The 25268-nt window shown below is 43.8% G+C and overlaps 1 protein-coding gene across 22 annotated transcripts in view; it reads right to left on the bottom strand.

The window, feature by feature from the left end:
- The window catches only part of LOC311138536 (calpastatin-like), a 68627-nt gene that overhangs the window by 2476 nt on the left and 40883 nt on the right, over positions 1-25268 (bottom strand). For 5 of the 22 annotated variants that reach the window (XM_084173252.1, XM_084173263.1, XM_084173270.1 and 2 more), the window contains 24 exons: positions 20920-20985; positions 18726-18866; positions 18238-18333; positions 17711-17866; positions 16399-16443; positions 16190-16291; positions 15995-16075; positions 15458-15493; positions 13083-13169; positions 12800-12880; positions 12167-12241; positions 11601-11699; positions 11383-11499; positions 11106-11219; positions 10678-10791; positions 10269-10406; positions 10048-10146; positions 9741-9857; positions 9474-9587; positions 9167-9256; positions 8900-9004; positions 8581-8673; positions 6907-6951; positions 6641-6757 (listed from right to left, as the gene is read on the bottom strand). In XM_084173252.1, coding sequence (XP_084029378.1) covers positions 6641-6757; positions 6907-6951; positions 8581-8673; positions 8900-9004; positions 9167-9256; positions 9474-9587; positions 9741-9857; positions 10048-10146; positions 10269-10406; positions 10678-10791; positions 11106-11219; positions 11383-11499; positions 11601-11699; positions 12167-12241; positions 12800-12880; positions 13083-13169; positions 15458-15493; positions 15995-16075; positions 16190-16291; positions 16399-16443; positions 17711-17866; positions 18238-18333; positions 18726-18866; positions 20920-20985 — 2328 coding nt within the window. The remainder of the gene's footprint in view (positions 1-6640; positions 6758-6906; positions 6952-8580; positions 8674-8899; positions 9005-9166; positions 9257-9473; positions 9588-9740; positions 9858-10047; positions 10147-10268; positions 10407-10677; positions 10792-11105; positions 11220-11382; positions 11500-11600; positions 11700-12166; positions 12242-12799; positions 12881-13082; positions 13170-15457; positions 15494-15994; positions 16076-16189; positions 16292-16398; positions 16444-17710; positions 17867-18237; positions 18334-18725; positions 18867-20919; positions 20986-25268) is intronic. The other 17 variants (XM_084173267.1, XM_084173268.1, XM_084173271.1 and 14 more) reach the window with 9 other exon arrangements.

Below are 25268 nucleotides of genomic sequence, written 5' to 3'. Positions count from 1 at the left end.
CACTGTAATTTATAAATTGATAAGCGCTAGGATAATGAGTAATCCATTTGGAGAATGGGGATTGTTTATACAAATAGCAATTGTTTGATATGATTTTTCCTCATGATCACTGGAGACTAATGTGAAACCAGTCATATGGAAGCAAACTGAAAATCATATCAGCATCATGTATTTCGGCCCCTTTTCCACAGTGAAGTAGGCTATAAATAGCTGTGCCGTTTTTCAGAATTGTAATTGTATGTCCTCGTAATTTGCGGGGATTAAATTTGGAGATCCAAGTAGCCGGCTTTTGGCCGATACAAAAAAAATAGAAAAGCGATAAATAAAAATTGCCGACGGCCAATTGTCCGGGAGAAGAAGGAACAAATCCCATTGCGAAATAATAATGTTTTTTAGCCCATTCATTGATGCCAGTCTGGACATACATTTGACTGGTCATGCTTATCGCTGTAGGTTAATTTGCATAATTTTGTGGAATTAAATTTGCACGTGTGTACAGTATATTCGTTATGTATCTTATTTATCACATGCCTACAGCATACAGAGCCTTTGAGCGGTAAATCTGTCAGACAGCACAAGAGCTGCTACTACAGCATCTCAAACAGCAAATACAGAGGCAACGGAAGGCAGGCTTCATCAGCGCGTCACACACCACTTTGCAATGAGCTGAAGGCAGTATACATTTTGAAAACATATACTTAATTGTTTGAAGCCTGAACGTGTTACTACATATTATGAGGCATGTCTTACCTTGCTTCAAAGTAGCCTAGCCAAAATCAGACCATATCCGTTGAGGCAATTATTTTATATCAACTTTCTTTCATTGTCCAGTAGCCAAAGGCCCAATCCTAGTCATATTAGCAACCCATGCTAGTTGTTGCATATTAGACCTCCCCTCTTTCTAAATTTTAAACAGATATTTTTGTCTCCGTCACATGAAACTGCTCGGATCCAGTCACCCAAGTCATTGACTGTTCTCTCTGCTACTGCACGGCAAGCGGTACTGGAGTGCCAAGTCTAGGTCCAAAAGGCTCCTTAACAGCTTCTACCCCCAAGCCATAAGACTGCTGAACAATTAATCAAATGGCCACCTGGACTATTTGCATTGACCTACATGTACAAATTACCTCGACTAACCTGTACCCCCGCACATTGACGGTACCAGTACCCCCTGTATATAGCTTAATTATTGTTATTTTATTGTGTTACTTTTTTAAACTTTAGTTTATTTAGTAAATATTTTCTGTTATGATGAGTTTCTGGTATTGAGAAGTTCAAGATGCAAGAATTTACTTAGACATTCTGTGGAGATTTTATACCAAGTTTTTATTGGATCACGAGCTCGTGGGTTCATCTAACAAACGGACATGGCTTTGCCCTTCGTCAGTTGAACTTCCCACACATACAAATCTAACCTCCTTTATACTCTTGGTTATACTCCCTTTCACATACATCTGGCAGCCATCATAGCACTCCCTTTCTCTGTTGTCATTACCCTTTGCCCCAGGACATTATATCCTGTCTATCAATCATACTACCATAAACATCAGTAATCTCCTTTGGCATAATGGAATGTAGACTTTCTGTCTCCTAACCACTTATCTAGTAACTCTAACCTGTTCCCCACGATACTATGACATGACATCATTACACTATAAAAACATGATATCAATAACTCTATTGTCTTAAAACTGCATTGTTGGTTAAGGGCTTGTAAGTAAGCATTTCACGGTAACCTGTTGTATTCAGTGCATGTGACAAATAACATTTGATTTGATTTGATGTGCGGTTCGGTTTTGACAACTAATTGCATTATGGAACAAACATTCACGCATAGCCTACAGCCTTGTGCGCACTGCTGCGCCTATAATGTGAAGAAATAATCGTTTATCAATATTTTAAGCTAAACTTTCTGATCTGTTGTATCAGACTCATTGCTTAAAAAAAATATATGTAGCCTAGGCCTACTGGTTGTATGAATTTGGGATCCATTTTCCCACAACTGTCCCAGAGTCTGTTTGGAATAGGCTATTTCTTTCTCGACAAGCTGACCAATAGAATAGGTTAACCTTTCTACTATGGAGGATTTTAGATTGACATAGGCTAGTGACTTTGCTGTTCGTTATTCGTCTTGTTGGCTGAGGAAAGGTAAATGTGGACAGTTAGTCTAACATCTTCAAAGTGCGCATCTGAATTAGGTAAGAAGGACCGCACATCGTTGCATCCTCGACTTGCATGTTCTGTTAATATTAATTACCATTAATAGTGCCTAAAGGCTCTCCAAACCAGTTTTAAATACTTTCCTAAACCCTAAATAATCTACAAGATCAGAGTATTTTTAAATCTACCAATTGGTCCTGAAACAAAGACGAATATGCATATATTTAGATGGCTTTCTTTTATTGATCCCCAATATTCTGAACCCGTTCTCTATATTTTCTAGTCTAGTGAATCTTTCAACAACATTCTTAAGGTACACCGTATTTAAAGGGATGGCTTTAGATAAATGTAGGAGAGAGTGGGGTAAATTGAGCCAAAGGGTTAGTTGAGCCACCCCTTGTTTCCAGGAAACCATACACAAAATTAATAATGTGACCAAATATTTAGGAAGAAGTCATGTGAAAGAGTCTGTGAAAGAAGAAACCACATGGAAAAAGTGGTAAGCAAAAACTGATTTTCACAAAGTCAAATGAATTTATTGTGTTATAGGTGTCATGATGCTTGTATCTAAACCTAGGTAGATAGTTTTAAGATTGATTTATACATCAGTTGGGGTCTCTATAAGCAGTGGTGCAAAGTACTTAAGTAGAAATACTTTAAAGTACTACTTAAGTAGTTTTTGGGGGTATCTGTACTTTACTTTACTTTACTATTTATATATCTTTGACTACTTTTACTTTACATTCCTTAAGAAAATATTGTTTTACTCCATACATTTTCCTTGACACCCAAAAGTACTCGTTACATTTTGAATGCTTAGCAGGACAGGGAAATGGTCCAATTCATGCACTTATCAACAGAACATCCCTGGTCATCCCTACTGCCTCTGATCTGGTGGACTCACTAAACACACATGCTTAGTTTGTAAATTATGTCTGAATGTTGGAGTGTTCCTCTGGCTATCCGTAAATTTAAAAAACAAGAAAATGGTGCCGTCTGGTTTGCTTAATAAGCAATTTGAAATGATTTATACTTTTACATTTGATACTTAAGTATATTTTAGTAATTACATTTACTTTTGATTCTTAAATATATTTTAAACCAAATAGTTTTAGACTCATACTCAAGTACAATTTTACTGGGTGACTTTTACTTGAGTCATTTTCTATTAAGGTATCTTTACTTTTGTATGACAATTTGATACTTTTCCCACTGTCACACCCTGGCTCTGGGACTCATTATGTTGAGCCAGGGTGTGTTCATTTCTATGTGTGTATTTCTGTGTTGGTGTTCATTCTAGTTTGTTGTATTCTATGTTTGCCTGAGTGACTCCCAATCAGAGGCAACGAGTGTCAGCTGTTGGCTGGTTGTCTCTGATTGGGAGCCATATTTAACTGTATGTTTTCCCTTTGTGGTTGTGGGTTTTTGTTCCGTGTTCGGTCATTGATACCGTGGACGTCACGAGTCGTGTTTTGTTTTGTATTTTGACGCTTTAACTAATTAAAGTCATGTTTGTTCATCACGCTGCGCCTTGGTCTACTCCTTACCTCGACCTTGACAGAAAAACCCACCATGCAACGACCAAGCAGCGTGTCCAGGGGCAGCCCTTGGGGTGGACATGGGAGGAAGCGCCGGGAAAGGCCCTGGCGAAAGAGGAGCAGCGTGTCCAGGAGCAGGCAGCCTGGACATGGGAGGAGATATTGGACGGTAAAGGGTCCTGGACTTGGGGGGAAATCCTGGCCGGGATGGATCGCCGGCCATGGAGTGAGACGGTGGAGAGGCGACGGAGAGAGGAGCAACGGTGTGATCAGGGTCGTCGTCGGACGGTCGTGAGGCAACCCCAGAAAATTTTTAGGGGGGGGCACACGGCATGGACGACGGGGCTGACGGAGGAGAAAAGGGGGCGGATCCAGAAGGCCACCAGGCCAGGGGTTCACCGCCCTGTACGTCCTGTGCGGATGCCTCACACAGAGTGTGTGAGGGTAGGCATTCAGCCAGGACGGGTGGTGGCCGCTCTTCACTCCAGGCCTCCTATCCGTCTCCACAGCCCGGTTCGGCCTGTCCCTGCTCCACGCACCAAGCCTACGGTGTGCGTCGCCAGCCCAGCCCGGCCTGTCCCTGCTCCACGCACCAAGCCTACGGTGTGCGTCGCCAGCCCAGCCCAGCCTGTCCCTGCTCCACGCACCAAGCCTACGGTGTGCGTCGCCAGCCCAGTCCGGCCTGTCCCTGCTCCACGCACCAAGCCTACGGTGTGCGTCGCCAGCCCAGCCCGGCCTGTCTCTGCTCCACGCACCAAGCCTACGGTGTGCGTCGCCAGCCCAGTCCGGCCTGTCCCTGCTCCACGCACCAAGCCTACGGTGTGCGTCGACAGCCCAGCCCGGCCTGTTCCTGCTCCACGCACCAAGCCTACGGTGTGCGTCGCCAGCCCGACCCGGCCTGTTCCTGCCACTCGCACCAAACCTACGGTGCGCGTCGCCAGCCCGGTCCGGCCTGTTCCTGCCACCCGCACCAAGTCTACGGTGCGCGTCGCCAGCCCGACCCGGCCTGTTCCTGCCACTCGCACCAAACCTACGGTGCGCGTCGCCAGCCCGGTCCGGCCTGTTCCTGCCACCCGCACCAAGTCTACGGTGCGCGTCGCCAGCCCGACCCGGCCTGTTCCTGCCACCCGCACCAAGTCTACGGTGCGCGTCGCCAGCCCGACCCGGCCTGTTCCTGCCACTCGCACCAAACCTACGGTGCGCGTCGCCAGCCCGGTCCGGCCTGTTCCTGCCACCCGCACCAAGTCTACGGTGCGCGTCGCCAGCCCGACCCGGCCTGTTCCTGCCACTCGCACCAAACCTACGGTGCGCGTCGCCAGCCCGGTCCGGCCTGTTCCTGCCACTCGCACTAAGCCAGGGGTGCGAGAAGTCAGCCTGGTAAGGCCCGTTCCTCCTCCACGCACCAAGGCAGGGGTGCGAGTCGTCAGCCTGGTAAGGCCCGTTCCTCCTCCACGCACCAAGCCAGGGGTGCGAGTCGACAGCCTGGTAAGGATCGCTCCTGTTAAGTCCAGTCCTGCTCCAGCCGGCGGGGCCAGACTGGACCAGGGGCACTATGGGGGGTGTATTGGAGGGTGGTGGTCAAGGCCGGAGCCAGAACCGCCGCCGAGGAGGTATGCCCGCCCAGCCCTCCCCTGGTTTGTTTAGTTGAGGCGCGGTCGCAGTCCGCGCCTTTAGGGGGGGGTACTGTCACACCCTGGCTCTGGGACTCATTATGTTGAGCCAGGGTGTGTTCATTTCTATGTGTGTATTTCTGTGTTGGTGTTCATTCTAGTTTGTTGTATTCTATGTTTGCCTGAGTGACTCCCAATCAGAGGCAACGAGTGTCAGCTGTTGGCTGGTTGTCTCTGATTGGGAGCCATATTTAACTGTATGTTTTCCCTTTGTGGTTGTGGGTTTTTGTTCCGTGTTCGGTCATTGATACCGTGGACGTCACGAGTCGTGTTTTGTTTTGTATTTTGACGCTTTAACTAATTAAAGTCATGTTTGTTCATCACGCTGCGCCTTGGTCTACTCCTTACCTCGACCTTGACACCCACCACTGTCTATAAGCTACAATATGAGGTCCTAAACATAGCATGAAAGTGCATCCTTGTAGCTGTTTGAGCTAATATAGTCAAAATGTTTGAGCCAATGGCCACCATACCCCATACAAATTATGATTACATTTGGTCAGTTTTATGCATAAGTATTTTTGCAATGTGTCATGCATATGAACTCAAGTTCTGTTGGGCTCCCGAGTGGCGCAGCGGTTTAAGGCACTGCATCACAGTGCTTGAGGCGTCACTACAGACCCCCTGGTTCGATTCCAGGCTGTATCACAACCGGCCGTGATTGGGAGTCCCATAGGGCGGCGCACAATTGGCCCAGCGTCGTCCGGGTTTGGCCGGTGTAGGCCGTAATAAATAAGAATTTGTTCTTAACTGACTTGCCTAGTTAAATAAAGGTTAAATTAAAAATATATATATATTGTTTTTATTGTTACAGAGCAGACATCAAGCTCTGTGTATACAAATGTAAAACAAGCAGACCCCCTTGAGGTTCTTGAGAGAGCAGCCAATGAACTGAGAGAAAGGAAGAAGTCCATTTGAGCAGCAGCAAGTGATGGAAAAATAGACTGAATGACACTGAAGAGGTACATTGACAAAAAAGAAAATGAACATGTACCTGTGTGAAAGAGAGGCTACGGTAGAGTAGCAGAGGCACACAAGGTTTTATCTGATGATGACATGGAGTCTGAACTAAATATATTAAGAATTTCGCTGACCAGTTTCATGGGCTTAGTAGCCTCAAATGCAGAGAGTGTGCAAGGGATCCACACCTGCAGAGTGGGTTACGCACCTGCATTCGGTGAGTCTGAATACCAACTACTGAGAAGTGCTTAAATCACAAAGCGTCAAAAAGGCATCGATTTCCTAAGTCTGAATCGGGCCCTATGTACGTACCTCCAGACTGGGCTGTGTCTGCTTTGTTGTCACCACTACTGAGGTTGCAGCAGGACCAGCTGAGGAAGAGAAGTCGCTAGACAAGAGGTCGAGGGCATTGCTGTCATCCATAGATGGCTGTAAGGAAGGAGGAAGATGGTCAGCAGTGTACATACGGTTTACATGAATTCAACATTACTTTTATGAGTTGCACTGTGTTCAACACAGTATGACATTGAATACGACTGATCTGTACGCTTATAGATACAATTGGACAGAAACCTCACCTGCTTGGGTCTAACATCAGCCTGGACTTTGGCCTCTGCCATTGCCTGTGAGGAGAAAATACACAAAACCTTATTAAATATACAGCCTTGCTTACACCCTATATTAGTGTTTCCCAAACTCGGTATTTGCTCCTTTCTGATTTTCTGTATTTTTTTTAAATACTGAATGTTATCAGATCTTCAACCAAAACCTAATATTAGATAAAGGGAACCTGAGTTTACAAATCATACTTATTTTATTTATTTAATTAACAAAGTTATGCAACACCCAATTCCCGTGTGTGAAAAAGTAATTGCTCCCTAACACTCAATAACTGGTTGTGCCACCTTTAGCTGCAATGACTGCACACAAATGCAGCAAAGTATCCCCAAACCATCCAAAAAGTTATACTTTTGACATTACATTTTACATTTTAGTCATTTAGCAGACGCTCTTATCCAGAGCGACTTACAGGAGCAATTAGGGTTAAGTGCCTTGCTTAAGGGCACATCGACAGTTTTGTCACCTAGTCGGCTCAGGGATTAGAACCAGCGACCTTTCGATTACTGGCACAACGCTCTTACCCCCTAAGCTACCTGCCGCCTGTCCATAGAACATTCTTCCAAGAGTCTTGATGAACATCCAGGTGCATCCAGGTGCTTTTTGGCAAACTTGAACCAACTTTTTGGACGAGATGGGTCCCATTATGTCTTCTGAAAACTAAACACTGCTTTCCACAGTAGGAACCTCATACCAACGGTCAAGCATGGTGGTGGTAGTGTGATGGTTTGGGAATGCTTTGCTGCCTCAGGACCTGGACAACCTGTCTTAATAGAAGGAACCATGAATTCTGCTTTGTATCAGAAAATTCTACAGGAGAATGTCAGACCATCCGTCTGTGAGCTGAAGCTGAAGTGCAGCTGGGTCATGCAGCAAGACAATGATCCAAAAGCAACACATTTGAAGTTTTGGAAGGGCCTAGTCAAAGTCCAGACCTAATCCCAATTGAGATGTTCTGGCAGGACTTGAAACAGGCAGTTCATGCTTGAAAACCCACAAATGTCACTGAGTTAAAGCAGTTCTGCATGGAAGAGTTGGCCAAAATTCCTCCACAGCGACGTGAGATACTGATCAACAACTACAGGAAGCGTTTGGTTGGAGTCATTGCAGCTAAAGTTCGCACAACCAGTCATTGAGTGTAAGGGAGCAATTACTTTTTCACACAGGGGCATTGGGTGTTGCATAACTTTGTTTATGAAATAAATGAAAAATAAATGAAAGAAGTATGTAATTGTTGTGTAATTTGTTCACTCAGGCTCCCTTTATCTAATATTAGGTTTTGGTTGAAGATCTGATAACATTCAGTATGAAAAATATGCCAAAGTAGAGAACATTTGAAAGGGGACAAATACTTTTTCACAGCACTGGATATACTGTTAACCATTTAGTCCTAATCCAATATAAAAACAAAATACGAAAGTGGGCAGAATTGTACAGTATTACTTATGTGTTATTGTGGAACGTTCACGTATGTAGAAGAGTGTAAAATAATGTACGGGCCATTTAGTACCATTTTATTTGGTGTATTGCATTCACCACATATTAGCGTTAGCATTTACTTTATCATCAGCACATTACGTTAGCATTTTAAGGATTACCCCTTTTATTTCCTACTATAACCTTGTATATGTTACCTTTAGGTCTTCCTCTGTGGTCCGGTACTCAGCTGGAAGGCTGTCATCTCTCTCCCCCATCTTGATAAGCCTCTCCTCCATGATCTTCTTCTCCTAGAATAAGCAGAGAGCAGACTCGGGTGAAATAACAGATAGCATTAGCATTAGCTCATAATAAATGCTAAAGGTTTCGCTGCAGTGAGGTAAGGCTTATTTCTTTACCAAGGAATAGCCTTCAACAGTTGTGTTGCAACATAGTGAATTTCCAGTTGGTCACACTTTAAACTAAATACATCTTGTGTAGGCTTAATGAAGCCTTCATATCACCCTTTATAAGTACCTTGACAATGTCCTTAATTGAGACGGGAACAGGCTCTGGGATAGGAGTCATGTCCATCAGGGTGTCTGACAAGGCATCCAGAGCATCTACCGTCCCTGTAGACAGCTACACACACACACGCGCGCACACACACACACACGGTTACATGTCACTGCTGACAATGAGGATCTGACTGAGCCACTAAATATGAATTAGGCATAGGACAACAATAATCTCACATTAAGTGTGTGTGTGTGTGTGTGTGTGTGTGTGTGTGTGTGTCAGTACCTGGCGGTTAGCAGCAGATTTGACTGCAGGGGCAACAGCTGGGGCTACAAATTCCCCTGCCAGGGCATCCAAGGCAAAGTCATCTGTGGTCTACAGACACAGAGGAGGAGAGGAGAGACGGAGGGAAAAAGTAAGAGCAAGGCATGTATATGTTAAGTGAGCTGTTCTGTTACCGATGAAAAACTAGGAGCCACTTAAAGCAACCAGACATAAAAACACTTATTGGCTGGTCATAGATTTATACAGAGCAGACCAAACACTGGATGGTTTGATAAGTGAGTGACCAATGGTGGAGGGTGTTGTTCACCTGTTTTGGAGGAGCTGGGGGGCAGAGGACAGGAGCCTGGACTGCTGGAGCCACAGAGGAAGACATGAAGTCACCTGACAGGATGTCCAGAGCCTCACCAGAGTCCATGGAGGGCTGGAGAGAGGGGAGGAGCGGACGGGAGAGGAGAGGGAGGAGAGCTGTAGTTATGATTTCTTCTTCGTTTTTATTAGTTCTTCTCATGGTGAAACATAATCGGTCTTTTTATTTATCTCCCAATGACTTGCGCTTTGCGTATATGAGGCTCACCTCTTTCTTGGGAGGAGGCAGGTCTTTGCCTTTGTCCTTTGTGAACCTGTACTCTGGTGGGAGAGTGTCGTCCCTCTCACCCACAAACACACCCGCCTCTGATGTCAGTTTGCCCTCCTACACATCACACACACAAAAACACACACACATAAACACACGTGTATACACACACACAAGCAGAGTTGAAATGAATTATATCTTTTTTTTTAAAGGATCACAGGGACTGATACACGATGTACTGCACTATAAGCTAGTCATTGTAAGAATAGAATAGAATAGGGTCACTTTATTTTCAGTGTATGTATACCGTGACAATGTCCTCAGGTCTGATCTTGGGAGGTTCAGGCGCTGGTTCTGAAGCAGCCAGAGTGTCTCCCAGAGCACTGAGAGCATCCAGGGACATACCCTGGAGACACACACAGAGAGAGAGGGATCAGCTGTGTGCAGGGACTTTTTTCTTCAGTTGAGTCTCTTACTGTATCTTCCTGCGCCTTAGATTTCCCCTGTGTCTACAGGTAGCATGGTTACCTCATCAGTGGTGGTTTTAGTAGATGCTGCGGGTTTAGTAGGTGCTGCGGGTTTAGTAGGTGCTGCGGGTTTAGTAGTGGCTGCGGGTTTAGTAGGGGCCATGTTGGGGGCTTCAAGGTCAAATGTACAGATGGCTATCTATAGACAGGAAGCAGGGGCAAAACACATACACATGATATGACCTGACAGTCCGCGAGGTATACTGTACATCTGCTTATGCATGCACACACGCACCATGACCCGACAGTCGGCAATACACAAGGTACACACACGCCTACACAAGCACTTGTACATACACACACACACACAAACACAAACTATATGATTTGAATACAATGAACGCACACACACACCACATAACTAAACTACAGGACAAACTCAAAATATACAAACACCTCAGTGAGTTTACCTGTGGGGGTTTGTCGAGGTGAGGCAACACGGGGGCCTGGACAGCAGAGGCCTTAGTAGGGGCCACAAAGTCTCCAGCCAAAGCATCCAGGGCTGATAATTCATCTATTTTGGCCTGGGAGAGATAGACTCACATACTTACAGCTTATAATGCCTTCATAAGGCTGTCATAAGATTGACAAAATGCCTGTTATATCATGCCATGAGCATTGATGACAACCCACTTTCTGCAATATCAGTTGATTCTTACTGACATGCCATATTATGATAGCCCTAAAGTAATGGCATTGGAATGACTTTCACTTAGAAGATTACCAACAGACCCATAGAAAATGAAAGTATTGGAGGGGTAATTCGATTCATAACAGAGTTGACCAATTAGGGGATGGTTAGATAAGTGAAAGACCAATGATAGAGGGTGTTGTTCACCTGTGTGGGAGGAGCTGGGGGGCAGAGGACAGGAGCCTGGACAGCTGGAGCCACAGAGGAAGACATGAAGTCACCTGACAGGATGTCCAGAGCCTCACCAGAGTCCATGGAGGGCTGGAGAATGAGAGAGAGAGAGAAAACAGAGTAGAGATGGGGAGAAGTATGAGTACTGTGACTCAAATTTCAGTATACTATAACATTAGATCCCTTTGGAGGTCGCCACTGGTATTTACTATAGGTGTGATGAAAGTGGGACATGAGGCGTTTGATGACTCACCTCTTTCTTGGGAGGAGGCAGGTCTTTGCCTTTGTCCTTTCTGAACCTGTACTCTGGTGGGAGAGTGTCGTCCCTCTCACCCACAAACACAGCCGCCTCTGATGTCAGTTTGCCCTCCTGCAGAACAGAAATGTGCACAAAAATGTTTTACACACACGTACGCACGCTATGCGCACACACAAATGTAGCACAGACGGAATACAAGTCAGTGTGAGTACCGTGACAATGTCCTCAGGTCTGATCTTGGGAGGTTCAGGCGCTGGTTCTGGAGCAGCCAGAGTGTCTCCCAGAGCACTGAGGGCATCCAGGGACATACCCTGGAGACACACAGACAGAGAGAGGGCCAGAGAGGGACATGAAGAAAGAAATACAGACAGAGAAAGGGGGACAGATACAGAGAGGGGGACACAAGGGGTGAGATAAAATGATCAACAAGCACATTGGATGATGCATAGTACAAAAGTAACAGTATTTCACTGGTTAGATAGAAACTGTATCCCTCCTATGACAAACCTTATCTGTCTTAGGCTTGGTGTCCAGTGGGGAGTCATAACCCGACAGAAGTATTACACGGAATAGATATTTTGCATGTAATTCTTTTTTTTGCTGACACAGTACAGTACCCAACCCACCACAAAGCATGACAGGATGCAATGATGAAATACCCAATATAACATTGGAAATGAGCGTTTGTCAGTGTCTATGTAGGGCTCATTACATTGTTACGCATGGCTTATTAATGTGTGATCATGACGTAGGACCTGCTTTCTTTGGTGGTATTTACCTTTTCCACCTTAGTTTTCATGTCTGCGGTGGGAGCAGCAGACTTGGTCACAACAGTAGACTTAAACTCAGCTTTCTGGAATGGAGGAGAGAGATTATTTGATTCCGTTGAATACTGTTTATTGGGTTCTAGTTGAGAGGAAGAGGGGAAACCCTTTGGTAAAAGCTCACTTGAACCATTCACTATAAAGCTGTCTTCACAGCAGCTTCACAGCAGCTTACCTTTACATAACAGTTGTCATAAGCTATTACTGCCGACATCGGTGTACGTCAAAATTACATGACACTGTCATGTTGTATGCAGCAGTATGCAGGGCAGGCTATTCATCAGAACCATCACATAATAACCAGTAGGTGGCTAGCGAGTTAGCAGTCCGACAAGCTAGCCAAAATGTTGCTAGGTGTCATTATGACCATGTTATGTCAATTGACATAATAATAATAATACGCCATTTAGCAGACGCTTTTATCCAAAGCGACTTACAGTTGTGCGCATACATTTTTACGTATGGGTGGTCCCGGGGACATAACCTGACATTAGTGTTCATAACAGTTTACCATGTCATGCTAATTTATTTTACAATACAGTTTTACAATGGAGGATTCAAGTGAAATATCATCACTCTTCATTTACCTTGACAGGAGCGGTTGGAGGTGGAGCGAAGTTGGAGAAGCCAGCAGACAAGGCATCAATGGCAGCCAAGTCCTCCACTTTCTGTTAATAGATTAAATGTCATCGGTTTATAATGACACCTCACTTCTTATTCACAGTATCACTATCATATATTAACATGGAAGAGTCAGGACCGCGGTCTCACCCAAAAGACTATGGGACTAATAATAATCCTGTTACCCAATGTATGTTTCAGGGAAAATGGCCTCTAAGTGATTATAACCTGTAAATAGTGCAGTCTCACCTTCTCCTGTTTCTGAGGGATGGGAGCAGTAGAGGTCTTGAACCCAACGGAGAGGGAGTCCAGAGCATCATCTGTGCTCATGGGTTTCTGATAGAAGTAAACAAACAAAGCATTGTAATACACAAAGGATTCCAGTAAAAGTTGTGTCTTCATAATACACCACTAGATGGCGCTTTAGACTAACTCAAATGAAAGACTGCAGAATAATGTAGACCCTGTGTGGCAGACCAGAAGGAAAAGTACTGACACACCCATCACATTCCCTAGGATCTTACTCACAACCAAGCACTCGGCAAACGACTCTGAGCAGACTCCCTTTACTTAGCATCAGGTTTAGAGCGTCAGTTGTATTACAAAAACCAACACATAACCAATGGGCAATTTTAGACAACTCACTTTTGACAACATATTTGATGGGTAAAAGAGTTTGCCTCATATCCAAAGAAGTTCTTAGAAGCAGAGGTATACAACAGAGAGAACTACAGTGCAAAACAAGGTGTGGCCCAAAGTTGGGACAGAGGGTGAATAAGTGTGTGTATGGGTCGTTCCAAGAAATGGGTGTCTTTTGCGTCCCTTTAATATTTAAAGTAGAAATTGTGCACCAATATTGAATTTTAAAAGCCTGTTATATTAAATGAAGTGACCTTTAATATAGACCACATGAATAATTAAATCAATCTGAAGAATTCAATGTACCAAAATTCTGCATTTTGACTAGTCCCAACGTCAACCCTGTGTCTAAGATTTTAACCCACTTAACCACAAACTTTTGCCAAGTTTCACCAACATCATACAGCCCTAGTTAATTTGTTGCTTTTACAAAGTCATTTCTGAAGATTATTATTTATTTCATGTGATTAGTGATTCATTTACATCTGTCCCTCATTTTAAGGTCAACCCTGTTATGTGAACTGAACTCTCATTTCAATATGGTGAAACTATTCCTTTTAAAATATTTTTTTGCAAAAGAAACATTGAACATATAATAGTCAAATCATAGTGTAAAAGCAGGTGAGCTGGTTCTAGTCTTTTTGGCCATGGTCTGGTTGTTTTGTAACACGTCAAACCTGTTACCAATAGATAGACAGGCACTTTTTGTTTAACAATTGCATTGTTTTTGTAAAGCTTGCATTTAACAGATAATTTTATCCTAAACGTCCACTGAGCGGCGCAGAGACACCATTCAAATGTGTACAGGACATGTTGCAACTTCAGCTTTAAGCACAATTTTGTCTGTCTGTGACCAAAAGAAAGTGGTATTGTTTCAATTCTATGAAATTATTTAGTATTTTTTCATGTTGAGGGCTTTAAATCCGGCTGAGAATATCACAGTGAGATGAAACCACAACGCCTGGATCCGTTAGACTGTCACCGTTCATATGCCGTCTCACAGGCCGGGCTCATTCGCTCAGAGGAAGAATGAATCAATTATTTGTCTGGATAGGCCAGAATATGTGACACATCTCTCCCTATGCAAATGTGGGGTCTGAAAGCCGGAAACTTAAAGTCAGCTGCACTAAGAGAGTGGTAGCAGGGAGCAGACAGATGGGGCTTTCTGGCATTATAAGGCACAGGACCCTACAGCGTTCACAGAGTGCTTTGTACACCAAAATATCAGTCGGAACCGGTCCAGAACCGCTCAAAGTCCCTTACCATCTATTAATAGGCACTTAATATATATATATATATATTTTTTTTTTACCTCGAGATGGGAAAATGAGTTTTCTATGAAGTTGAACATGTGCTCTTTATGACAGATTGTTAAAATTAGGTCAAATCAAACATTTTTGGGGACCAAGTTACACTTCTCAAAAAGCACCAAATTGGTAGAACGGCCTGTATACAGTATGTTTGTGTAGGTGTGTATGGGTGAATAGGTGTGGAGTATGAAAAATATTTATGCACTCACTAACTGTAAGTCGCTCTGGATAAGAGCGTCTGCTAAATGACTAAAATGTAAAAATGTAAAACGAGTAATGAGTGATTGTGTGTTGACTATAAATCCTCTGTTAGTGTGTGTGTGTGTGTGTGTGTGTGTGTGTGTATGTGTGTGTGTGTGTGTAATAGGGTTTGGCACAACTAGAACCTGCTGGTTGAGATGGGTCTATTGTTGTTTGCAGAGCCAACATCCCTCAGTGCAATGCAACATTCCACACTGTAGAGGTAACCAACACTGTCAGAAGAGACCAGGGAATCACGCCTACGGTTTATTTCGTTCAGTGTGTGTGCGTGTGCATGTGTGAGTCCGTTTGTGTATGTGAGAAAGATTGAGAGAGAGAAGGAGAGAGAAAGAGGAAAGGAGAGGGGGAGTCAATATCTCTGTGTTTTCGCCACAGCATACAGTGCATTGCCTGGCAGTTAATACAATGACTTACCGGGACATCCTTTGGCTTGACATCTGCAACAGGGGCCTATGAAAATGAAAACCATTTTAAAAGTTAATAAATTACATAGTTGAGTATGCCTAGATTTAAATAGAATCTGATCATGTTCTGAAAAGAATGACAAAAGATGATTCAAGGGCGGTAACTATACACAGGCTTTTCCAGCCTGGTCCAGAAACTAACCCTAGCCCTGACCCTAGCATTTAGATCTGAAAGAATTGCATACATATGGTAGTAGCTCCATCTTGTTCTCTGATCAGCTTGGTGGACATTTGGCCATATTGCTTACACCTATCAAGTCATCTCCGAACTACACAAGTGTCCAGGGATAGGCTAGGGGCTAGGAGACCTGATGACCAAGAGTTTCAGTCAAATGTGTCATGTCAAAGAGAGCACTGCGGTGCAAAGCTAAAGACACACAAACTCAAAGTTCTCTAACAGCAACAGAAGTGATGATGATGATGATTATGATGAGGAGGAGGAGGATGAAGACTGGAGGAGAAGGGTGATTAAGAGTTAGGGACTGACCATGTCCTCAAATCGGTATGCTGGGGGCAGTGGGCAGTTGTTCCCCCCACATATAACTGCTTCCTGATGGGTCAAGCCATGCTGTGTGACACATGCAATAACACACACTGTTACATTTGGTGACTGGGTGGACACACACACACATCTATTCAACTCGCACTGTGCGCACACACACACTATGTGAGGGTGCTGTACCTCTATCACCTCTGGCCCGGTGTATACAGGGCCTGCAGCGGGGAGAGGCTCTGACGAGGGCAAGAAATCAGCCAGGGCATCGAAGGGGTCCGCAGCAAGCTCCTACACATGATGCGACACAACTCAAACACGAGCAACGCAACTCCATGCCATTCATTTTTGTGCAATATAAAACCCACATAGAGAGAAAACATAGATCTATTATTTACCGCTTTGGCTGTCTTGGCTGCTGGGGGACCTACCTCCACCTGTACCTGCAACCCAGAGCAGGAGAGGTTAGTGAATACAACACTGGGCTACTATATGTGATACTGCTCAGATCCTGTGCCCAACTGAGCTTCTGGGTGGTTGTGGGTTCAATTCAAACAAACCCACATAGGTAGTAGTCACGCAGGAGCAAAAAGCACTCTCTTTTTCCTGTAGTCAAATTAAATATAGAATGGTACAGTAAACCTTCCTCACTGCTTCCACTGTTATAATTCATGGTTACATAGTGTGAAAACAGAGAAAGAATGAGGAAGACACAGGGAAGTGATCAATGATAACCCCCTAACACCAGGGATAGCCCCACCCCCAAGAGTCGCCTTCTACTACAGCGTAGTTAATATCCAAAAGTAATCCGGAGTCTACCTTGGTCTCTGGACCCTTCAAAGAGGCGCCTCAAGCAGCGGCACCGCCTGCAGAAACAGCCTGAGGCAACATAGCAGGATCCTTTTTACCCATGTCAGCTTTGCTTGATGTGGTGGGCACACTCTATAAATGCATATGGCCTATTCCATTAGACTAGGTGTAGAGCAGAGCTCAGAGAGCTGCGCATAATCTTAGTCAAAGTTTAGTAGAGTGATAGGACGATAGTTAACACCTTATCTCCCATAGGTAATGATAAAGGAAAGGCATAAGTACCTAATCAGAATTTGTCATTTGTCGTCACTGTTAAGAAAAGTAATAGGACGGTGGTAAGCACTGCCATAGGGTTTCAAAGAGGGTACAGCGAAACAGAAATACATGAACAGGACCCCATCAACCTAAACCAGGTACGCAAAGCTGGAAGCAATACCCAGAAAGCAATACAAGATGTGGTGCGAAGCAACCAGACGAAAAAGCAAAGGTGGAAATATATTGTGCCTTCTCTGTGTTGATGTGTCAGACTTGACAGGCATGGTTTGTCTTGACGTGTCGAGCGTAACACAAGTGTGGGCATGCTGGTAAGACTCAGTCACATTAGAGCTTGAGAGCAGAAGTGTCCGTTCAATTCCCAGTTAGACACACAGACACCTCCAGGCCAAAACTAAGGAATCCAAAGCAGAGATACGTTTTGAAGTATATCGGCAGAGAGAAAATGGAGGATATAAAGGTGTGGAAGAATATGGAGACAAAGAGAATGACTAAAACCTCAAGGTCTGATGATGACGAAGAAGACATGGAATAATGACGCAGGAAGAGAGTGTTGAAAGGGAGAGTGAGGTTAAAGAGAGCTAGGCCGGGCAAAGAATAAAGATGGAGGAGAAAGAGGCGCCGCACCACACTCATCGACTGTCTGCCATCTACCGTGGCTGTCTGTTTCGGAGACTCTTTGAGCTTCGGTACTTCAGCTTTCCACGGTGTCGCCGCCACTCCTACAATATTTACTCCTCCAGGGGTAGGAGGTGTAGCTTTGGCAGGTTGCATGGGTGCAGTCTATAATTAAGAGGAATGACTTAAAACTCAATGGATACAACACAAACAGAGCAGATTCAATGTATTGACACCCTTTAAATTCAAATATGTAAAGGTGAATGGGGGTCCAGTGAGTGTGAGGTGCAGGGGTTATTAAAATCTAAAGTAGGGTAAAGTTGGCCCTAGACACTAAACTAGGTTCAGTTTTGCATTCACTTCCCATATTGGTTAAGTTAGGCATTTAGAGAAGGTAAGCTGATCCTAGATCTGTGCCTACGGGCAACATCTACCCGGAATCTGAAACCCAGCAGTCATTCAGACTATTAACAGGTCATACAACGGCCAGAGGATGAAACCATTACTATATTTAGGGGAGGGGTGTTTGGCGTTACCTTTGGGGTGTCTTTAGGACTGCCTCTGGTCCCAGGTGTTGGTATGTCAATAATAGTAGCACCTGCTGCCGCAGTGTTAGGAGAGACAAGTGCCGTCTACAAACCAAGAAGCAGGTGTAGAACACATTATGGAAATGTGGTTAGGAAAAACCAGCCAACAACATGTTACGCACATCTCCAATAGACAGTGAAGAGCCCTAATCCCATTCTCCAGCATGTAAAAAAGCTCAGTCAATCAATAAGCTCATTGCGGTCATAGTGAAGAGTGATGGCCAAGCTGTGAAGGAGTCAATGGCAGAGAGCCCAAGCAGATGTAAAGAGCTTGTGACTGAAGGGTTGCAGGTGAGAATAAAGAGTAGAAGAGTGAGATTCCATTTAACAGAGTGTACACTACACCCATGGGAATGCATTTGGGAAGAGAGTTAAGAATGTCAGAATAAGCAATGATTGTCCCACGAGAATCTCCATAGACACAGTAACCAGTCTACCTCTGGCATCATCACTTTGGCCGTTCCTCTCTGCATTGTCCCGGCTGTAGTAGGACTTCCTCCCGCTGCGACACCACTTCCTGTGGCTTTACCCATGGCTCCACCTGGCTTCGTAGCCATGGTCGAGGCGGCAGATGCACTCTGTAATGCAACAAGGATTGTGATTGGCTCGGTCACATTTGATTCCTTTCAGCTTGCGTTATCCAATTGCTTATCTATATCATTCTGTGCCTAGTGACGCTTTCCCCTCAAAAAACTAACAAATGACTGACAAGAACAAAAAAAATTGGAAAGTAAAAATGATGACCATACGGCAGAGTATGTACAGATGCATATAGTACTATACATAACCGTGTGCGTATGCATAAATCTCTACATAGGTATGCAGTGCATGCATTTGATACAAGTGAAACCTGAGTAGCTTTCCTACGTAGCAAACAGTCTGTCACAGCTTCACAAGCCAAAGGAATTTTCACTCTTCCTGGGTTTCACGCGGAGTCAGACACCAGAATAGGTTACATTTTATGTTGTGTTGTCATGGAGTTGGGGGACATGTGAATACGCCACCTCAGGTTGGCATCTCTGCCCTTTGCTGTCACCATGGCATTGTTTGGGCATAGGAGAGAGGAATTTTGGAATAGATTCAGGAAAGTGATTCAGGGAACTGATACAACTTCTCTATGGAAACCAGTTCGGTAATTCCTTTGTCCTGAGTGGTCAACGACCTACCAAAACACCTAAATCAAGGTTGTAAACTTTGGTTACACGTTGATTAAAACCCTTTAATTTTAATTTTTTTACTTTCAGTTCCCCCACTGCCCGCCCAACCCCACAACAACAAAAAACGAAATTCAACCAAAGGAACAGTTTGTCCAATCTGTAGGCCCTATAAATATTGGGCTGGAGACCAGTTAAAGAAGATGCTGTGCAATGTGTGCTGACTATAGGCATTCTCTGTAGTTCATCTTTCTATTTTCTGGAGAGAAAGCAACTAAAACAGTGCTACTGTTTAGCATAAAGCTTTTGAACTGACAGTACATTTTTACATTTTTAGTCATTTAGCAGATGCTCTTATCCAGAGCGACTTACAGTTAGTGAGTGCATACATCATTTTTTGTATTTTTCATACTGGCCCCCCGTGGGAATCGAACCCACAACCCTGGCATTGCAAACACCATGCTCTACCAACTGAGCTACATCCCTGCCGGCCATTCCCTCCCCTATCCTGGGCCAATTGTGCGCCGCCCCATGGGTCTCCTGGTCGCGGCCGGCTACGACAGAGCCTGGATTCGAACCAGGATCTCTAGTGGCACAGCTAGCACTGCGATGCAGTGCCTTAGACCACTGCGCCACTCGGGAGTAGTAGGGAAGACATTGACTGTTGCGGATGGCCAAGTGCATCACTACTGCCTTCCTGAAACCTAGAAATACTGTCCCCCCGGATCCAGAAATACTGTCCCCCCGGATCCAGAAATACTGTCCCCCCGGATCCAGAAATACTGTCCCCTGGATCCAGAAATGCATTGGATTTTCTTATTCTTAACAACCTATTTTAACAGCCCATTTCCTGAATGGGTGACAACATAACAACACTGGTGTGAAATTATGTCTGGAGGTCATCACCTTTACAGAGTCAAGAATTTAAAAAAATGTCCCTCAATAAAGCCAAGCACATAATAAACACAAAATACCAAGCCTATTAGAAATGTATAGAATAATTCAGGATATGTTTAAAACATTCTAGTTGGAAGCATTTACAAAATCAAATGAGCTGAATAACATAAGCCTATATTTCATTCTAAAGCCATTGTTCCACTCCCTGAACATTTGGGTGTGACCAATCCTTTGCCTGAATGGGAGGAAGAGGGGAGTTTTCTTTTTCTATATAATCTTGCTAAATTGTTTTCCCTATCCTTTATGGTTTTATGGTAATAACACAGACTGGAACACACTGGGCAGCACTACTCTGTCGAAACAGGAAAGACATTAACAATACCAAGCATCGCCCAAAGAAGGGGCCAAGGGTCAAATAAACTGGAAGCCAGATCAGAAACTGGGACCTATCCCAAAGAAAAGAAGGTGAAGGCTGGGCAGAGGAAGAGGTGTGTGAGACAGAGAGAGGGAAAAGGAGAGAGGGACAGGGTGAGAGAGAATGAGAGAAGAGGGGTTAAGGAAGAGTGTGTAGTAATGTTACCTCAAATTGTGCTGGATTCACAGCAACCTGTGCCACTGAAGTGGGTGAATATTGTCTGGGCTGCGACTGGAGAGAGAGAGAGAGAGAGAGAGAGAGAGAGAGAGAGAGAGAGAGAGAGAGAGAGAGAGAGAGAGAGAGAGAGAGAGAGAGAGAGAGAGAGAGAGAGAGAGAGAGAGAGAGAGAGAGAGAGAGAGAGAGAGAGAGAGAGAGAGAGAGAGAGAGAGAGAGAGAGAGAGAGAGAGAGAGAGAGAGAGAGAGAGAGAGAGAGAGAGAGAGAGAGAGAGAGAGAGAGAGAGAGAGAGAGAGAGAGAGAGGAGAGAGAGAGAGAGAGAGAGAGAGAGAGAGAGAGAGAGAGAGAGAGAGAGAGAGAGAGAGAGAGAGAGAGAGAGAGAGAGAGAGAGAGAGAGAGAGAGAGAGTTAAAAAACATACAATGAACGAGAAGTTTTCGTCACTCATAGTAGAAAACACAGACTTAATCATTGTCAGAATCACTGACACAATTTAGCATATTCTTGGCTTGAAATGACCACAGCAAAACAATACATTCCATGCTTGTCAAATGTCTGTACCATTTCCTCACACACATTTTGCATGACAAGGGCAGAGAAACATCACATGTAGCAATCCTGTTCCATTGATAAAATGACCAACGGTTCTAGAATGTCTCCTATTCACTAGCTATTGTGGCACATAGCAGCGAAAAGTGAAAAGCTGACTGATTCACACACTTATAACACTATTACCTGTGGGTAGATCCATTTGAATGCAAACACTTTTTGACAGCATCCCCATTGATTTAAACCAAACTTTCCATACATGTTTGCCCATGGAAGACATGGTCAGAAAGTGACGTTTTGGACCTGAATGCCAAAACATTCAGGAGATAGAGGTGTTCAAAGTTGACCCATTTTGCATACCCCACCATACCATGAGACATCACTGAAAAGATAAACGGTTGAGTTTGATATCATTTAAAAGCTAACAAACAGGGTTGTCAAACTATTTAATAATTGCTTGAAAAATCTGTTGTTTTTTAATTATGACATTTACCTTCAATGTAAATTATCAAAAAACGCGTAAACCCCAATTTTTTTCATATTCACATACAGTGGCTTGCGAAGGTATTCACCCCCCTTGTCATTTTTCCTATTTTGTTGCCTTACAACCTGAAATTAAAATGGATTTTTGGGGGGTTTGTATCATTTGATTTACACAACATGCATACCACTTTGAAGATGAAAATATTTGTTCTTGTGGAACAAACAAGAAATAAGACAAAAAAACTGAAAACTTGAACGTGCAATTCCAGCTGCAAGTCTCTTGGGGTATGTCTCAATAAGCTTGGCACATCTTGCCACTGGGATATTTGCATATTCTTCAAGGCAAAACTGCTCCAGCTCCTTCAAGTTGGATGGGTTCCGCTGGTGTACAGCAATCTTTAAGTCATACCACAGATTCTCAATTGGATTGAGGTCTGGGCTTTGACTAGGCCATTCCAAGACATGTAATGTTTCCCCTTAAACCACTCAAGTGTTGCTTTAGCAGTATGCTTAGGGTCATTGTCCTGCTGGAAGGTGAACCTCCATCCCAGTCTCAAATCTCTGGAAGACTGAAACAGGTTTCCCTCAAGAATTTCCCTGTATTTAGCGCCATCCATCATTCCTTCAATTCTGACCAGTTTCCCAGTCCCTGCCGATGAAAAACATCCCCACAGCATGATGCTGCCACCACCATGCTTCACTGTGGGGATGGTGTTCTCGGGGTGATGCGCCAGACATAGCGTTTTCCTTGATGGCCAAAAAGCTCAATTTTAGTCTCATCTGACCAGAGTACCTTCTTCCATATGTGTGGGGAGTCTCCAACATGCCTTTTGTGTTTGCTTATTTTTTTCTTTAAGCAATGGTTTTTTTCTGGTCACTCTTCCGTAAAGCCCAGCTCTGTGGAGTGTACAGCTTAAAGTAGTCCTATGGACAGATACTCCAATCTCCGCTGTGGAGCTTTGCAACTCCTTCAGGGTTATCTTTGATCTCTTTGTTGCCTCTCTGATTAATGCCCTCCTTGCCTGGTCCGTGAGTTTTGGTGGGCGGCCCTCTCTTGGCAGGTTTGCTGTGGTGCCATATTCTTTCAATTTTTTTATAATGGATTTAATGGTGCTCTGTGGGATGTTCAAAGTTTCTGATATTTTTTTATAAGCCAACCCTGATCTGTACTTCTCCACAACTTTGTCCCTGACCCGTTTGTAGAGCTCCTTGGTCTTCATGGTGCCGCTTGCTTGGTGGTGCCCCTTGCTTAGTGGTGTTGCAGACTCTGGGGCCTTTCAGAACAGGTGTATATATATACTGAGATCATGTGACAGATCATGTGACACTTAAATAAAGTCCACCTGTGTGCAATCTAACTAATTATGTGACTTCTGAAGGTAATTGGTTGCACCAGATCTTATTTAGGGGATTCATAGCAAAGGGGGTGAATACAAATGCACATACCACTTTTCCGTTATTTTTTCATTTCAATTCACCAATTTGGACTATTTTGTGTATGTCCATTACATGAAATCCAAATAAAAATATATTTAAATCACAGGTTGTAATGCAACAAAATAGGAAAAACGCCAAGGGGGATGAATACTTTTGCAAGGCACTGTATGTTGTAGCTTAGACCCTACTTTACATCTGAGGTGTTTGTGTTGTGCCCGTCATCGGTTGAGACACAACATTCTCTTGAATACAGGGTGTATTCAAGAAATTATAAAAGTTTGACAACCCTGTTTGTAAGCTTTTAAATTATACCAATCTCAAACGTTTATCTTTTCCAGTGATGAAGACATGGATGTCTCATGGTATGGTAGGGTCTACAACTATGATGTGGTGGGGTTCAACTTTGAGCACCTTTATCTCTTGAATGTTTTGGCATTCAGGTCATAAAAGTCACTTTCTGAACACTTCTAAAATGGGCTAATATGTATGGAAAGTTTTGTTCAAATCAAAAGGGTGCTGTCAAAAAGTGATTGAATTCAAATGGATTTACCCTTGTGTTATTATAATGCCTAACTTGTAGTTCTTCGTGATATACATTTTCACTTATATATTCAAGAAGACCACGGGAATCGACGATACACTTTCTGGAAATGTATCTAGACTTGGTCAGAACCGATATCACAGGAAATCGGAATCTTTCTCTCATGCCCTAGCTTACGTTCACACATCAAAGAGGACCCATCAATTACCAACCTTAGGTGTGTATTCCAGAGGTTATATATCCCCTGTTATACACGCTACAACTGTGACATGTGAAGCAGCTGATCTCTAGAGAGAAGGGGAAATGATATGACATGACTGACACCCCACATGTCAATGGACTGATAGCATCATATGAGATAATCAAAACAGTTTGTCCAAGGATTCTCTACAGCTTTTCTCATGATATTACGTAACCAAGCAGATCCCATATCCTACTGTTGGGTGTATGTGGAATTGTGACTGAAGCGGTGAGAATAACTAACTAACATTGCAGGTTTGAGGAATGCAGAAACCAGGTGGAGTATGTTAAAGGGGACCCTTTTAGTGGAGGTGACCCACGGGGCAAGAAGACTTCATACACCCTCTCCACCCATACTGGCTATGGGAGAATCTCAATTGCATACTCCTCGTGTCCTCTCTCCACTCTCCCTTCTCAAAACTCATTGGAGGAGAAGGTGAGAGTGGCAGGACCTTAGATTTGACCTCTGGCTTTCTTATCCAATGGGTTTTGAGAAGGAGGCGAGGAGAGAGGACACGAGGAGTATGTGTTTTGAGATTCTCCCTATGTCCCAGAGTTACAGCACAGCATACTGTATTTATTATGCTATGATTCCCAACAATGTGTGTGAGTGTCTCATACCCTGCTAAGTATCTTTAAGATGTTTAGATTGAACCAACCAGTCAAGCCAGTTTAAAATGATTCTACTGTTACACAGAGATGATAGAAATGGGAGAAAGAGACAGAGCGAGAGACAGATGGAGAGAGCGAGAGAAAGAATGACAGAGGTTGAGATCTTACTAGTCAAACTGTATCCTAAATTCTTACTAGTAAAATACTGTCCTATACTACTTATACTATTCAGATTAACTTTATTTTGCCATTCAACATTCCTTGGAGTGATTACTGTTGTTCACTCTGACAACATTACTTCCTCTATGCACTCTTAGAAAAAAAATATGCTATCTAGAACCTAAAAGGGTTCTTCGGCTGTCCCCATAGGAGAACCCTTTGAAGAACCCTTTTTGGTTCCACCCTTTCCACAGAGGGTTCTACATGGAACCCAAAATAGTTCTACCTGGAACCAAAAAGGGTTCTCCTATGGGGACAT

The sequence above is a fragment of the Coregonus lavaretus genome (assembly GCF_964263955.1).
Source record: "Coregonus lavaretus genome assembly, chromosome: 12".
In the NCBI taxonomy this organism is placed as follows: domain Eukaryota; kingdom Metazoa; phylum Chordata; class Actinopteri; order Salmoniformes; family Salmonidae; genus Coregonus; species Coregonus lavaretus.
This window is presented reverse-complemented; position numbering and strand designations above follow the sequence as displayed.